General features: G+C 29.4%; 1 protein-coding gene across 2 annotated transcripts; it reads right to left on the reverse strand.

Annotated features, from left to right (window-relative positions):
* Window positions 1-339: 339 nt before the first annotated feature.
* On the reverse strand, window positions 340-16,231 carry LOC118199113 (uncharacterized). 2 transcript variants are annotated; one of them, XM_085819838.1, is made up of 3 exons: window positions 15,401-16,231; window positions 8,358-8,460; window positions 340-5,164 (listed from the first exon to the last, which is right to left on the reverse strand). In XM_085819838.1, exons 1-2 carry the CDS (start codon window positions 15,743-15,745, stop codon window positions 8,410-8,412), a joined length of 396 nt encoding a protein of 131 aa, XP_085675964.1. In that variant the 5' UTR covers window positions 15,746-16,231; the 3' UTR covers window positions 340-5,164; window positions 8,358-8,409. The 2 variants fall into 2 exon arrangements, with proteins under 2 accessions (XP_085675964.1, XP_085675965.1); XM_085819839.1 differs by having other exon boundaries at window positions 8,354-8,460.
* Window positions 16,232-17,277: the final 1,046 nt, after the last annotated feature.

Raw genomic sequence — 17,277 nt, forward strand, 5'->3', positions numbered from 1 at the left:
GTTTAAATCTGGAAATACTCATTTAAATATATATGTACACTAAATAAGCACATAGCCATGAATAATTGTCACTGCTTGCAAGCAGTGACACAGTCATGTGTTAAAATAATAAACTTGTATGTTGTAAATTCGCATACTTACTGGGATTCCAATTTGTTTTGCCCTTCAATTGATAAATATACTTTGTTTTCTTACTATTAACTAATAGTATGTTGATAAAATTAAATAACATCTTTTGATACAAATAAGAAAAAGTTACTTAAATTACAGAATGCAAACAAGTCAATCTGTGCATATTATAATTAATTTTAATAAAAGCACAATAAACAAATGTTTTTTTTTAATTTTTTTTTATTTGTTAAAATAAAACATACATGTATAAAAATATCACAAAATTGTAGAAAAGAGTTACAGTGTACACAAACATTTTCATAAAAGCAGAAATCTTAAAACAATCCTGAATGAAGAATGTTTGATCCTGAATAAAAAAACCAAAAACTATACAGTAGAGCTCCAACTAAACCAAAAAAGATATTCTGAAAACTAGTCATAGACAATTTTCCATTTTCTTACTTACAGGCACACCTGTATATAATGTATGCAGCAAATATAAAGAACTACCTGTTCAGAAGACACTTTTAAGTCAGTAAATGATAATATTAATTAAAATTTGTTTTTGTTACAAGAAACAAAGATAAGACGATATAGACTTTCAGTTCTAAAACATTTTGTAGTATACTTTAAGAGAAGTTTCATCATTCTATGAAAAAATTTAATAGTGGACTCATAATTTAGAAGCAATACATCTTATAAATATAAACAAGTGATATAGCACTATATAAAGCAATGATATAATTATGCCTGTAAAATTTCTATCTACAATCATTGATTTTGGCCAATAAAATTTGCTATTTTCCTTTAAGCCCTCCATAAAACAGTTAATTTTCACCTTCATGTTTTCTGCAAATAAGATCTTGATTTTTGTAAATTCTCAGTTAATAATCGTCTTGCTAATTTTTCAAACTTTATCTGTGGAACAATGGCCAAGAAGCTTAGAAATCACAATTATTACACCCCCCTTTAAAAAAAATACAGTTACATTTCTCCATTTCTATGCTTATATGGAAATAAGTTTTAATGAAACAGTTTGTAGTATATTTTATGTACAATATATTAGAAAATAACACTGAACTAGATCAAAGAAATGTATTCCTGTATACATGGGATTCTACTGCATAAAACAGACTGTGAAACTGTTAAAAACAAAGAGGCAATTATAGTTACCTAGTTCACTTACTCTAAAATTTGTACTTCCAATCTAAAACTGCATTTAAAATGGAACTTATAATAAAAGCAAAAACTAAACAATAAAAAAAATATATACATAATGTGAATCTATTAGAAATAAATTGCATATTACAGAAGCATTTAAAAACAGAATGCTGAAATATTGTACGTATTATAAAAAGGCACCGATATAGACCAATACAATTCACTTTATGAATGAAAATGTAATCAAAAGTATCATGCACACTTACATCATAGGAAGAATAATCTAGTTACTTTTACACTGAGTTGCATATACTATATCAACATGATTCCATACGAAAAAAGATATAAGTACTTTTCTGTTAACTGGGTGCCAGTCACCAAATGTGGTAGCCTATTTATACCATATCATGAATAGATGTGTAGAAAGATATTGCAGAGAAAAAGTGGAAAGTATGAGCATAAATTCAGGAATTATTTTCTCCTACATTTTCAGATGATTTCACAAACAGATATACAGGCAATTGCAGGATACAAGTGCCTGCAAACACAAATACAATGTTACTGATCTTAATATAGAATACTATGTGCAAAAAGGCAAAATAAAACATCACTGCAGAGTGAAATAAACACCACCAGCTGCCACCATATAGATTTTTACCTCATTAAATTCATGTAGCACAAAAAGATGCTAATGTTTTCAGCAATGAAATAGGCAGTTTTATGCCTCCTGCATATTCTGAAATTATCTAATTAAATATATTTTGCATTTGTTTTTATTCTGGACTTTAACAAAATAGCTGTCTTTTCCACTGAGCTCTGTGTATCATCAGAGTTGTCACCATATAATTAGATTTTGTGCCGACATTTTATGTTCAGTACGTGGCACTCTGTTAACAGAAAAGTACCGAGATATGTATTTATTAAATGAAGAAGCAAATTCCCTAACTTTGTAAAGGATATCTACAGATTAGTTACCAGTTATAATACACCATTAACAATAGATAATAAAAAGAGATGTGCTAAATGCAAAAAAAAAAAGGAAAACAAATTATGCTGAAAAGAACATTGGAAAATCACATCAACAACATGTCAATATGTTCCTGCCTATATGTATTTGAAAACAGTGTGGGAACTTTATGCTCACTACTTCATATGATATACACCAAACAGGTAATAAAATGATTGCAATATCAAATATTTAACAGAAATGTGCTTTAAATACATTACTATTAAAAATGACATAAAACTAATTTTTTCAGTAACAAGCATTGTAGCCCAGTAGATTATTGAAACTAAAAAACTGTAAATGATATATCAATCTACCTTTATGTTGACAAAAATTAATTTCCATGCTTACCACAAACTATTTAAAATGTATCAACAGTTTTTGATATGTCATTTCTTTTTTTCATAGAACACCTTCAATCATCATATAACTACTTACCAATTCTGATCACAATGTTTGTTGGAAAAAGATGGTTAAGTGAAATTTATCTCAACATGCAGCAAAATGTGACTAATTAAAATTTCCCATTTTGAAAACAGTGATAAACAGACGTAAAGTAACTCAGATTCCACTTAAAATTACATTTTCAGGATTCTGTATACCATTTCAATCATTATTTTTTTGTCATTAGAACATTTCTGGAATAAACCACAAAAATAAAAGTAATTTTAAACTTTACTACTTAATTTGGGACATTTCTTTTAAAAATTTTCTTTACAGAAAACATATAAAAGAAGTCCTTTATACTATAATTACCCGTCATGAAGATATCAAGATATCTTTCATGAAAGGATACTCACAAATAGAAAAACAAAAAGCTAAAATCACGTACTAAAAAATTACACTACTTTATATAGTTCTACAGGAGTTTTCATGCATGTCCTGCTCCTTCAATCAGCTGGAAATTAAATGCTGGATTTCTCTTCTTTCATCCTCCTAATCTGATCTCCTTGCAATTGAAATACAAGCACATTTAGCTGCAGTTTTGCTCGTGACTAGTTTTTCTTAAGAATGATTATCTATATATACATAATTACGAATGGCTGCTCTTCACTGAGACATGAGCTAATTTTTACTGTTTCTTTGGGCCAAATAATCAGGCCTTGATTAAATGCAGTCCTAGGCATAGCATTCTTTCACATGAATTATAGGAAGATTAGGGCATTCCTAAAATTTGAGCTATAAGCATAGGCAGCAATTATTCTCTGTATGTTGCAATAAAAAACATTGAACTGCTAGTTTCAAGAATAAAATAAATCAATACAGAAAAAATTAAAGAAAGAAATTTTTTTTTTTCCTTTTTGAGATCAAAGTGTTAGACAACAGCTGATTAAGCATTCATTAGAAATTGCAGCTATCTTTACCACTCAGAACATTGCCCAAAGCAGATCACAAAAATGAAAACTATATCACACCCATAAGAAAAGCTACAATTTATACTGGAGTTGAATCTACACCTTAAGTTTAAAGGTAAGTAAGTCTTGACTTAGCACCACATCGATTCAAACATGCTATCTGCAAATTCTCTTTTCCTACAAAACTATCAAAATTGTTGAAACAAATCAGAAAGAAAAGAAAGAGGGAAAACTCCACGCTGAAGACAAATCACCGAGAAACTTACATATCTATATACCATTAAAGTATTAATAACTAGATTAACAACACAACTTAAATATCACAGAAAATAAATCTCAATACAACAAAGGAATCGAATCACAAACACTAGTACGACTCAAAAACTGCAATATATGTAAAAAAAGCATACTAATAAAAATCATTTCACATATATGCAAAACTGTTAACAAAATCTATCATTTTCTCCACAAGAAATAAAATTTTTAATTGACAACATGTAACATATTTTCCTTAAATAAAAATCTAACAATGCAAATTTTGAGTTAGAAAAAATCATAGAATCAAAAACATATTTTAGGGAGTTATTGTAAGAAACTTTTCCTTACACAAAATACTAAAGTACACATTATTTTATGTATGTACAGGACACTTAAAAATGTGGCAACATGTTTTATTTCCTTGAATAATAATTAATGAGAACTGTATAAAGAGCACCAGCTTTTTTGTGAGTTTTCTAACCTCCAGTGCTGAGACAGTTTCCATAAAATTCTCTAGTGAAGTAGAGAATATTTAAGGAAATATAATTAATTGTATTTCCTTAATTAGTGTAATTATATCTCCACTCGTGAATTAATATTTAAGGAAACCACGTTTTTCCCAAATATCCCGTGTTCATGCTTTTAAAAAATTTAACATCTGTAACTATCAACATACAAATGCTTTATAAAAATTAACTATTAAAACAAATTTCAATAAACATTTTCAGAAAGGCTTAGAATAACAATTTCAAATGACCAAATATTTTTCTAAAGATAGCATATCCAATGTTTATAGGTTCATCAGAAAAACTGCAAAAACCTCATACAGACAGTATCACCAGGAACAGAATAAGGTACCAATATTTTGTTACTTTGCTACTGTTAGTCTTATTTATTATGAATGCAACTATCAATTCATTAGGCACATCAGAATACAGTTTATTTGATTCCCTTCTTCTTTTAGTTTAAAAAAACAGTTTTACACAAAATTAAATAATCAAATGGAATATTTAAATACTGCTAATATAGAGATTTTTCTTTCGTTTTTTTAAAGCAACTCTTCATAAAAAAAATTACATCTTCTTAGTTAAGTGACCATTAATAATTTAATTTCAATTGGCTGGTAAAAATACATAATATACAGTACAACACACAACTGCTGTACACTTCTTCACATTTACACATCACATCTTGGCCTTGTTCGGAACAAGTTGCAGAAACAATTTTGATGCAATCAATTTTTATTCCAACCTAAAATTCAGAACATCAGTACCTGTAGGTATGAAAAAATATTAAACATTAATACAATATTATGTAAAATCATGCTTAAATTAATGAACAGTACTCTCAGAACACAATGAATGTATTAAAAATCATTAAATATTTGTATACAACATATGTTGAGGTAAACTGAAAAAGGTAGGATGTTCTTCAAAGAAAAAGTTCAGGAGAAACATTTAACCTTTAATTTAGTGTAACTGTTAATTTTGTTCTCTCTGTTAAGCAAAACCCAACAAATTTTTATCATAAAGCAAACTTAAAACCAATAAAACTCTAAACTGAATTTTAATGATATAAAAATTGCTTAGGAGTGAAGTTCAAAAGGAAACTTTAATAACTGACTATATGAATAGAATTATATGAATGAGAAATTAAAAAACACTGAATATTTTGGATTTCATTATTCAGTACAAGCTAAACAAACAATTCTGATGTTATCAGCTGCAATAACAGCTTAAAATTATAAAAATATAAAGCAAGGATGAGAAAAAACATGAACCATAAATATAATGTCTCAAATATCTTTTAAAATCCTATACAGACCTAGGCCTTTTCAGACATTAGGAAAACAGCACATAAAAATTGTGAAACGAAGCAAAAAGTTGTCATTTGCACAGTTATTGTTTGCAACATCATTACAATCAAGGCATAAGTATAGAGTTAATGGTGTTAATAAGGCCACATAACAGGCACACTGGTGAGTCTATCTAATCCATATGAAGATGAAGTTTTTGCAAATAGTCACAGACAGTTCAGAAGCAAAAATCTATGATAGCCACAGCTCTAGAATGGTAATGGAGACCTGAAGTTCTCAATAAGAAGTCCAGGGCATCTTTGCCACCATTTCTTCAGAAAGGTTTCACCAATATAAACAGATGCTAGATTTAATAAGTCTTTTAACTTTAGAAAATCCCAAAGTCTATTTTCTACTTTAACCAACCCTTGAAAATGTATACAACATTCTAGAAGAGACAGATAGAGAAAAAATATTTAAATTTGAATTTGCATAATATTACACATATATATTTGCAAACAACATATAAATATATGTTTTTGGTCATCAATTCCAAAACTGTACAATCATATAAATCATCATTAAAGAAATTTAGCTTTAAAATTGCTTGTTACTGTTTAAAAATCACCATATTAATTTAAAAGAATATTTTTTGGTCAATATGTTTGACTAAAATTAGGCAATGAAAACTCGATTAAAGGCCTAAAAATATACAGAAAAGTATGAAGAATTTTTTAAACAGATCTTTTAATACACCAGATACTCGACAAAAACATCAGATATCTTTTGCATTTGGAATGTCAATGCACATTACAAAATTGTGTTTGCACATTTCTGAAAGTTGAATATTTTAACAAATCTTTATAGCAAATTAATCTTAGGTTAATTATTAAGTAAAAAATGCATACTTTGAAATGACATATTAAACTGATTTATATTGGAAAGGGTTTTATATTATACATTACGTGCTAAAATAAGGGTTACTAATATCTGTTTGATGGTACAGATTCAATTTTGTAATTTAAATCTCTCTCAATTCAATTTTGTAATTTAAATCCTCTGGCTGCTCATCCCGCAATTTCCACGGGCAACTCAAATGTAACAAAATCTGCTCATCCTGCAGGCATGTGTTTTTCTTCCTTTATTGAGGACCGCATCCCGTTTTTTCCCTGTTTAACCACAGTGTTAGACGTTTAGTTTACGCTTTGGCCAACAGATAACCTTAATTGTCCATTAAATTGCGGCGTTTGAAGGCACGTGGTATTACCGCTCAAACTCCACTTTTTTCTTGCAGGAAAGGCTGCTAGAAAGCACTCAGTGATTATCTTGATTATTTAATTAAATTATTGAATCATTAATTAGATTTATTGATTAGATTAATAATTTGATTGATTATGATTAGATTTAATGAATCTGGTGCAAAGACTGTGAAGTTGACTTCGCCTTGAACCCTCTTTTGAACTCTATCATACTAAACTGCATTTCAAAGATATTTTTTCCTCAGTGCTTTATAATTTCTTAAATTTTATATATTTTACTTTTTTATATTATGCAATAAATAGAAATTAATTATACAATTTTTCAATTCTCAAATATATAGAGATTTAAAATATGAAAAAAAAAAATTTTTTTTTTGAAGTTATTTCAGTCCATAAATTGAGCAGTCAGAGGGTTAATCTTAAATTTAAGTGTTTCTTTCTTTTTAAATAACTTTGTTTTTAATACAAAATGAAATTCAGTTAAAGGATCTGTTTAAGTTAAAAAAAGTGAATGTGAAAGATCTATCAGAAGATACAAATATGCATATATATCCAAAAACGATTATTAGAAGCATACAAATATGGCTAGTTAAATTTCATAAAAATTAAATATTTAAGTTAGTAATATATAACAAATCTACAAATGAATATAGATTTAATAAAATATAAATGAATTTATTTAAAAAGATTAACTCTTTTGACTTCAGGGAAAGAAACCTACTCCTCCCTTTTTCCCGCTTTAAGAAAGAAACATACCAATCCTCATTAAAAGTAGTTCATTCCAATTTTTATAATATATATCTGTAGTGATTCAATTCAATTACACAATAATTATTTTGAATAAAAAATGTAAAAGGATTTCACATATCAAATTTGTGTAGGCAAATGTATTTTTGAAACTATGTTTACTAAAATCACATCAGTTTTAAATTTTGCAATTACAAATTAACAGGTGCCAGTTGCCAAGAAGCACCAAATGCAGTAGTACGTTTACATCTTGCTAGCATCTAGATTTTTAATAGCTTCTATGTAAAACAGTGCAAACAGTCATTCTTCACTGAATTTTTGCAGGTCTCCATTTCTTTTTTAAAAGCAAAAAAAGATCACAGTATTACACAGATCAAGTTTCATTCATTTCATGCATACGTGACCTGTTTTCCTTAAAAAAAAAAAAAAAAAAATCGGAGAACTGCCCAGTTTAGCATTATAGATATTATTCATTACATATAAAATAGTCAAGTCTTTTAAAGAAGCTTGCTAGGGTTGCTCCAGTCTAGTTTGACTTCGTGTGAAAATTTATGCTTGGTGCTAAACGGCACTTTCTTTTTTTACACACGATTTCAAAACATAAAACTTAAGTTAACTTGAAATGTTACACAAATATGACAAAGAAAAGAAATATATTCACCCACTTGATCCCACGAATATTCCAACTCGTTCTCAGTGCCTGTGGAAGAATCAGCCCTATTCTTGATCTAGGTAACAGCTGTCAGATGGCATTAAAAAGTCATATCGCTAAAAAAGATATCAGCATATAAAACATATTATTCAGAACTTTTTTAAAGAACAGAAGTTCTCTTGTCACTATTTAAAGTTTTCAGAGAAAAAAAAAAAGCCCTAGGTCAAGCTAATTTGAAGTAAAAAATAATGCATCAGTTGTTCATAAATGCCTGTACACTCTGAAAGAAATTTTCTAATAAGCAGCAAGAAGTATGTTGGTAAAATTTTTATTAAACATGATCAACTGATAGCAAATACTGCCCAGCTTTTAATCTTCCAAAAGTGTCAGACAAAGACACACTGAGTTAGGTTCTTAACCATTTTTTGCCCCATGCACCTCTTTCAACACTGCTCATTCCTTCCTTTCTAAACTTGAAAAAAATATATAGATTAAGATTACTTTCTAACATGCTTTATAAATTGAACAAAAAAAGTATTGAAAATGGTGATAAATACCGACATTTGAGCTTTGAAACTTAATGATAGATATATAGAAACTATATGGCAAACAAGTTCACTGAAACTTAACACCATATATCTATCGTTCCAGAGGCTAAAATCTCCCTGAACACATTTCAAAGAGCAACAAAAAAGTATCTTTGTGAACTAAGTACAACATAAATTCCCTTAAATACACACTTAAGTAGCACCACACAGTTGGAAGGATGCTTTTTATTTCACCATTTCATTAAACCCTAGTATTTTTAAATGACTTGGATTACAGCATCTCTCCAAAGTGTTCGTACACTTTAGAGAATTTGTAGAAAAAACTCTAACCCAGAATTGAGTACAAATATAAAGCCCAATATTTTTTCATATCATCTCCATACGATTTTGAATAAAACCAGACTTTTAAAATTTTTTATACTGAATTATTTTCTTTTTCTAAAATTGAAAATATAAGGGGGCATAGATAAAACACAGTGCGAAAGTGACCGTAGACCATGGCAGTTTTGCAAAAATTCATAAATAAAATTATCTTCTGCCACTTTTTTATTTTTGCATTTTGATGACAAAAAATTGTTTGGCTTTATTTTTCTTGCTCACTTTATCATATTTTATTTAATGTTTAAAAATGGCTCATAGTCATAAAGAAACAACAAACAGCATTCAAAAATTAAATCATTTCTTATGATAAGGATGGAAATTTGATTCAGGATATCGCTAAATTAGTAAATTTATTACAGTGTAGTATGCGATAAAATACTTTAAAGAAGACAATCAGATCCAAAATAAAGTAAGAAGAGGTTGTCTGATAAAGAGGACTAGACCTGACTCGACATAATCAGAGATTTAGACAGAAAATCTGTAAAAAATCCACATTTGAGTGTTGTACAGATTTCTACAGAATTTACTGAAAAATTTCTCACTTCAGTTTCGCTTAAAGCTTTTCGACAAGTACTCAGATCAGCTGGATTTCATAAGCACTCTTCTCTCGAAGAGAATTTTTTAGAAGTACAAAAAGCTTACACTTTTCTTCTCAAAATAAATCGTAAATAATTTGTATTGGAATCACGCCATATTTGCATATGAAAGCAAATTTAACCTTTTTGGTTCCAATAGGCATATTTCCTGTCCCAAACTTTATTTTTTATCAGCACATGGCCCTCAACATACACCTTTGATATGTTTATCCACAAGTTCTGTAAACACCACCTCATTTAAACCCAACAGAACACATTGGGGCAGAATTACAAGTTAGAGTACGAAGACACAACACTAAAACGAAAACTGAACTAAAAACAGTAATGATGGAAGCATGGAGAAATATTGATGCAGATATAACATAAAAGATAATGGTGAAATCTATGCCCAGATATTTGAAAGTTGTCATAAATACTGCAGGATATACTACAATACTTAATAACATGTGCAGATTTCTTTAAAGCAGACGAAGACTTTTGAGAGGTAACACTTCTGTTACTTTTTATTACTGATTAACCCTTTCAAAAAAAGTTTTAATATGTTTATAAAATAATGTAGTTTTGCTAAGAGAAATAGACATTATTAAAAATTTAGGTACTATTCTGTTTTGAGGACCATAAAAAATTGCCAAACTATTGTTGATGCCAGTGCTGCCAAAAATAATTGCAGCAATCCTAACGCAAGAATGGAAGTATAATAGTAAATAACTATCTAAGCTTATTGTTTTAATTTAGAGCTAAATTAAATTTTAAATTTAAAAAGGCTAAACATAACTGAAGCACAAGAGTAAATAACTATTTCAGATAATTATTATAATTTATATAAAAAAAAGGCTAAACATAGTTGAATGGATTCCTGCATCGCTATTTCGCTACCGAGTAATCGCTAAAGCATAATTCGATCTCGGTTATTCAAACATAATTTTCTATAATGAATTATGCCTATTCTTTGAAAAAATTCTATTGCAGACTTTTCAACACTGGGCAATTCCCAAATTTAGCGTTATCAAAAAAGGATTTAAAAATTAAACTAGTATTTCAATGGCACCTCAAGAAATACAGAACTAGCTAAACTTACGCAATTTGAAATCAGCGCATATGTTAGATTTGGCACTTTAGTGCATACATTTTCACTGCAATTTTTTTACGATCCTCAAACCAGAATGGTACCAAAATTTTTTACTCTAAAATACTAATTCTTATTAACGAATAAAGGGATATTTCACTAAAAGCATTTGTACGTGCACGTGCCAGCATAACTAGCCTCAAAATTTTGAAAATATTCAACCGCTTGCTGTACTGCAGAAGGCAAATCTAGAATTCTAAATTTTTTTTTTTTTTTTTAAATATGCAAAGATAGGAATAATGCTTTATATCTTTCTTTCAAAGTTAAACTGAGTTACAGATGTTTGGGATTACATAAAACAAAAGTGAAGATCTTATAAAATGTCTTGCTACATCAGGCTTATCGATTACCTACGTTAAATCACTGACAAAAATGGTCAAGAGGACAACGTAAAATACCCCAATTTCAAAACATTTTCTTCAATAGCAGAAATTATTCTACAATTACAGTAGTTCAAATATTGCTTAATGCATAACACTATCAACTGGGGGGGGGGGAAATGAAGTAAGACATGTAATATAAAAGAGAAACGACATTTAAAATCACCAATTTTAATAACAGCAAATGGTTTTAAAATCCTTCTACTTAAGTTGAATTTTTGGTAAACTTATAAGTAGAGCATGTTTTTTCACTATTCAGTCTTAATAACCATTTTGCTTAGAATGAAACTGCAACATGTTTTAACCCCATTGCTGTAAAATGAAATTTAATTATACAGAATCCTATTTTTGCTTAGCATGATCTAACTGACAGCTTCCAATAATTACATTAATAAATATAACAATTTAACATGCAAAATTAATCTTATTAATGTTAATAACAACTGAATACAAGATAGCCTTAAAATACCCTGAGATGCTAGTCTAAAGAACTATCAACACATGCAACCCCTTACCCCTCCCTCCAAAGAAACTATTTTTATACTTACTTTTATTCTAAGCTATTTAAAAAAAAAAAAAAAACACCACCTACCTTTGATGATGTAGCTATCCTGCATAATATGGCAATCATCTTATCAACATTTGGGGGTCCTAGTGGACCCAAGAAAAGAAAAAGGGAAGAAAAGATGGATAGGAAAGAAAAAGAATTGTTCAAAAGAGAATAATGGAAAGAAGAGAAAGAGGAAAAGAACATAGGTGAAAGTCTTTGGCAGAGATTTTTTTTTTTTTTTTTTTCAATACAAACAACACATTACAACATTTGTTAAAATTTCAATTTAGACAGACAAGGCATAGGTTGTTAGTGTCTCTTGATGGCAAATACTAAAAGAGTCTTTCCTCTTGATGGCAGGTCACAAAGCACTTTGATTTAGAATATCAGCACCGTGAGGCTCCAAGATCACAACATACTACAAATTTAAAAACTCTTCTTCGACATGTGCGTTGAATGACAATGTTTGATGAAAATTGTGGAATGTTAACGACTGTACACTCAAACAATTAAGGATGCTGCAACAACCTCAAGCTATGTAACTTTTCACACATCATCAATCCTCCTCCACAATGGCATGGCTTTGAGATGATTGCCAGGGAGATTCCAACATATGTGCAGCTGATGTCTGAGGACTTTGTTTCACAGAGAGAAAATGATGAATATCACAGCTAATATTCCTCTCATGCTGGCACCATATACAAAAGCTGATAAAAATATATTCCACAATATTGAAACGGCACAGAAAAAAGGTCTTCGTGACTAGACAGAAGCAAGCCAACAAGGGTCACTAACATGAAATATCAGTTTAAGAGAAAATTACAGTCATTAAAACAGCTACATTTAAAGCATAAAGAGAAACAATTCTCAAAAACAATCTATTCAGAAAAATTTTTAAATCAAAAAAAAAAAAAAAAAAAAGATATAACGCAACAGAAACATAGCTAAATTTTACAGATTATAAAAACACTTTTTACAAAGGAATAAAAATACATTTATATTTTATACATATATTCACATTACATTTTTTATAATACAATTGATAGTTAAAGCTTCAGTCATGTCAAACATTTAATCTTATTTTTTTTTAACATTTTTTCCAAATTTTTTTTAAAAAATTCTAACAAGTACTACATAAGATTTAAACTATAAATTGTTCTTCCTGCCACTTATACAGGATATTAAAGATAAAAATCAACAATTAAGACTTCATAAATGGTTGAAAAATCTCACATTTCTTTCTTTCTTTCTTTCTTTTTTTTTTTTTAAAGCACTTAACAATTGTGTAAAATCAGCAATTTAAGTAGTACGCCAAAAGAAACTTAAAAAATAAAAGACTAAAATACAATTTTGTTTTTAACAAACAACTTTATGCTTATTTCCTTTAAAAAATTTAAAAACTAAATGTATTTTAAATATGTGTTATTAAAAAGCATTTTTTATATTTTGTATTATGCGTTCACCGGCAATTATGATAAGCCATAAACAGTAGCAGAATGCAAATCCCATATTAAGACACAAAAACAGACTCTTCTAATGTCTTTTTTTTTTTTTTTTTGTTAGGCCAACCAGTGGCGACACTTTACATTTATGTACAGGTAAAGTTATACAAAAGAAAACATGGCATGTATCTGTATAGTTTATATATCAAAAAAGACATCAAAAGAGTAATGATAAATGCAGTATTACATATCTCTTTTAAACATATTAGATTTCCCACACAATTCATTACAACATAAGATGACTAAAATCATCTAAATAAAGCAAACTTTTTCAAGAGCATTTTGCAAGTTATTACACAGCAAACTTCAGCAGTTTTTGCTGTATATCATATAGCAGAAAAGCAAGCTTTTCCAAGACTACTCCAAGATCCAAGTAAGTTTTCTTGAGTTCCATTACCATAGCCATGCAAGCAAATATACCCCATGATTCCAGCCCATACTAATTGCAATTTCTACTTCACTGTTAAGTGTGATAAAGAGAGAAATCCATATAAAAGTGAAAGACAAATCCCTCAAGCCCACAAGTTAACGTCCCATGAATTAGTAGCTAAAAATATTCTGTAGGTAATGCTTTTAAAGGCTTAACAATGATTGTTTTATCATTACCTAGAACCCTCTTCTTTTAAGTCAGATTCATCAAACTATCACCATCTTTAAAAAGTAAAAGAAGGGATTGCAGACTCGCAAAGTGGACCTGATACAAACTGTTGTATTTTAAACTCTTGTAATTAATATAATTATAATTTTAAAAAATGCTTACATTATGCATTCATTTATATTAAGCTCCACACAGTGATGTTTCATGATTTTTTACATATCAAATAAAACTTTTAAAATGTTAATTTAATACTGAATAGTATTAATGTGAGATTTTTAGGACAATTCTGAAGCTTTAACATTCACACATGGAAAAAATAGTAACTTCTTAAAAATAGACACACTTTTAAATCTATCTGCCTTTAATTTATTAGAAAGATGTGAATTTAAATTTGCAGTAAAAGATGAAAGAAATTATTAGATTATGCAGATAGCTAAAACTGTGTCAAGAGATAAACAGGGCTTGGATACATTTATACATCACACATGCATTTTAAAATATTTAAAATGCTTATAGTTTGACCACTAAGACTTAAATTCCTTATTTTATAAATTAAAATATTTAATTTTGTTTCCTGGCAGTGCAGAAAAGTAAAGGCACATTCAAATTTTAGTAGAAAATACTTGCTAAATCCAAATCTTTACAAAATGATCCTTATAGGGATTTATTTCTAAATAAATTAAAAAATTTTGCAACCAAATTATATTCAAGCCTTGTTTACATAAATACTAAAGTTTGCACACTATATATTAAATTTGTATGTGCTACAGATTGGATATTGGCCCTAGGTAAGTTACGAATGTTTGACAATTAGAATTCAATGTTTTAATCAGTAAAAATTATCAACTTTGGATTTTAAATCAGAAAATGAATTATAATTACTTCAACAAAATCATACTAAGCATAAAAATTTTAATTTAGAGTTAATTAGTGGCCTTACACATAGGTAAAAACTATAAACTATATAAGCATAGTTAACATGCAATGTATGTTACCTTTTACATACTCAAATAATCCTTTAAATACATTTTCTAAGAAGAATTTTAATTATATCTGAAATTAACAGTAAAAAAAAAAAAAAAATATCTGATGGTATGCTGAAATCCGATGTTGTTTATGAACAATGAGGAAACCTAATGCCAATTAACGACTTAAAAGATAAATATAAAGATACACTTAAAAAGATGGATATATATATATACTATAAAGATTTCACTCCAATAAAATCCAACCTGTAGCACGATGAGCATGTGTAACACAGAATTTCGAAAATGTGGCACACATATTATGACTGCACTTTCAACAGAACCTTAAGAGTATTTGTCATCTCAATGCAACTCTGTTCTTTTGATCCCCATTGTTTGTTCTCACTCACCCAGTGATTAGGAGGTTTGGGCAGCTCAGTTGGAGGCGGCCTTTCACCAAACTTGGCACCAGCATAGAAACCTTTACCATTAAGCTGACTGGGTGATAGTCTGGACGGACTATTCCTGGTCGCAGTACCTTTAGGAAGCGATTTGCTTTGGTTTTCAGGCGCCTTGGATGGTGGAGTTTTAAATTTGATATGGGAATCGATAGGCATCGAAGCTTGTTTACTACCTTGGACTGTGCGGCGAGGTGGCGTCACCAAACTACACAATGCAGAGTTCAAATTCATATGAACGCCTTGTTGAGCGATACTCATGTAATCAGAGCCGCCTCTACCCAGCATTTCCATCATGCTTCTCAAGTAAAATGATTAAATCAAACAGTCAAGAATTATCACCTTTTAAATACAACCACCTTTGCACTCGATCCAATTCTTTCGATCAAAATGGTTCCCTTTCCAATTTCCAGTTGATAAATTTCCGTTAGATGTCAACCGTCTGATTCAATTTACAATATATTGCTGTTATACAGCTTGACTAAAAACAAATGTCCTCAAATGAGATTTCATGCACCTTCAAACTTAGATATGAAACTCCACGTCACTTCTGTCCTCAGAAATATAACGCTATCTACAAACGATCGATCAACGACAAATGTAGAATAAATTTAAACTTTTCGGAAGACAATCCAATTCCCTTGCTTTATCGTTTGTACTTAAACATATATTTCCTATTAAATGATCGACAATAAATGACTATACATATTTACACGAAATATCAACTGACTACAACAAAAACCTTAAGACATCCTTCTCCTTCCCTGATCTCTCTACCACAGGTTTAATGTAAAGGTACACAATTCTGTGACCTACAACATGTTAACCAATCATATGATTACGATTGTGCACGTGATTGCACCAAATGCGGAACTTTTAGGGTAGTATCAATGACGTCATTATTTTGATTGCGAATTTCTGTTTAAAAATTATTTTTAATAATAGCTATTTTGTAAACAATATTTTAAGGCATTCGATATCATTCAGGAATTTAAAAATATTATCGATCGTGATCTTAATTTTAGTCTTCCGAAATGTTTATTTAAAATATAAAACAACATCGAACTTACTGTTGCCAAATAAAACAAAACTATAATTTGAAAAATGGTATCTGAGGCCGAACGAAGATTTCATATTTTTCGATAGGAATGTAATGATTTGAATAGCAATGCAGATTAAATCTTCATGAAATGTAATTGCAGGAGAATACTTATAATTACAAGCTCACAACCATACTCTAAATAAAAAACAGTAAGTTTCAGTAGCACAGATATGCGTTTTTTAAATTAAAAACTGTGATGAAAAAAGAACAGCAATAGTCTTGTTACTTTAAAATACGCACTTTAACATTCCTAAGGCTAAAGGGAAGCTGAATTGTCGTCTATTTTGAAGCTAGCACGAAGTCCACTTGTTGCTATTTGCCATTGGATCCGCACTGTTTTTTTTTTTTTTTTTTTTTTTTTTTTTTTTTTTTGGCATGTTTGTTGATCGATTCCAACATAATTTTCAGAAATATGGGTGGATGTGCTGTATCAAATTATTCGAATTGGTCCAAAAATAACTTTAGGATGTTTCGTTTCCCGAGAAATGAAGAAAGACAAAGAAAATGGATAGTTAATTCGGTACTTTTCCATTTAGCCGGCGCAGGCGATATAGTCGCCAAAAATGGTACAACCGATGCCAAACGGTATATCCTCGCTGGTAACCTTTCATGCTTGATTTTCAAAACAAGTATAGTTCGAACGCCTCATCCGCGACCATGACCGCAAACACGCATGCGCCATTCGGACCGAATTATTCTCAAAATAGGGTGGAAGGATGGAGTCTTT

The sequence above is a fragment of the Stegodyphus dumicola genome, chromosome 7, assembly GCF_044657685.1.
Source record: "Stegodyphus dumicola isolate Sdum_Otavi_A_Nest chromosome 7, ASM4465768v1".
NCBI classification, from domain to species: domain Eukaryota; kingdom Metazoa; phylum Arthropoda; class Arachnida; order Araneae; family Eresidae; genus Stegodyphus; species Stegodyphus dumicola.

What these genes read in the sequence shown, in the direction of transcription:
- LOC118199113 (XM_085819838.1), bottom strand. Translation starts at nt 15,745, where the DNA reads ATGATGGAAATGCTGGGTAGAGGCGGCTCTGATTACATGAGTATCGCT. An exon ending in CCAAACCTCCTAATCACTGG is followed by an intron (nt 8,461 to 15,400) that starts GTGAGTGAGAAC and finishes TATCTTTTTTAG; the next exon opens with CGATATGACTTTTTAATGCC.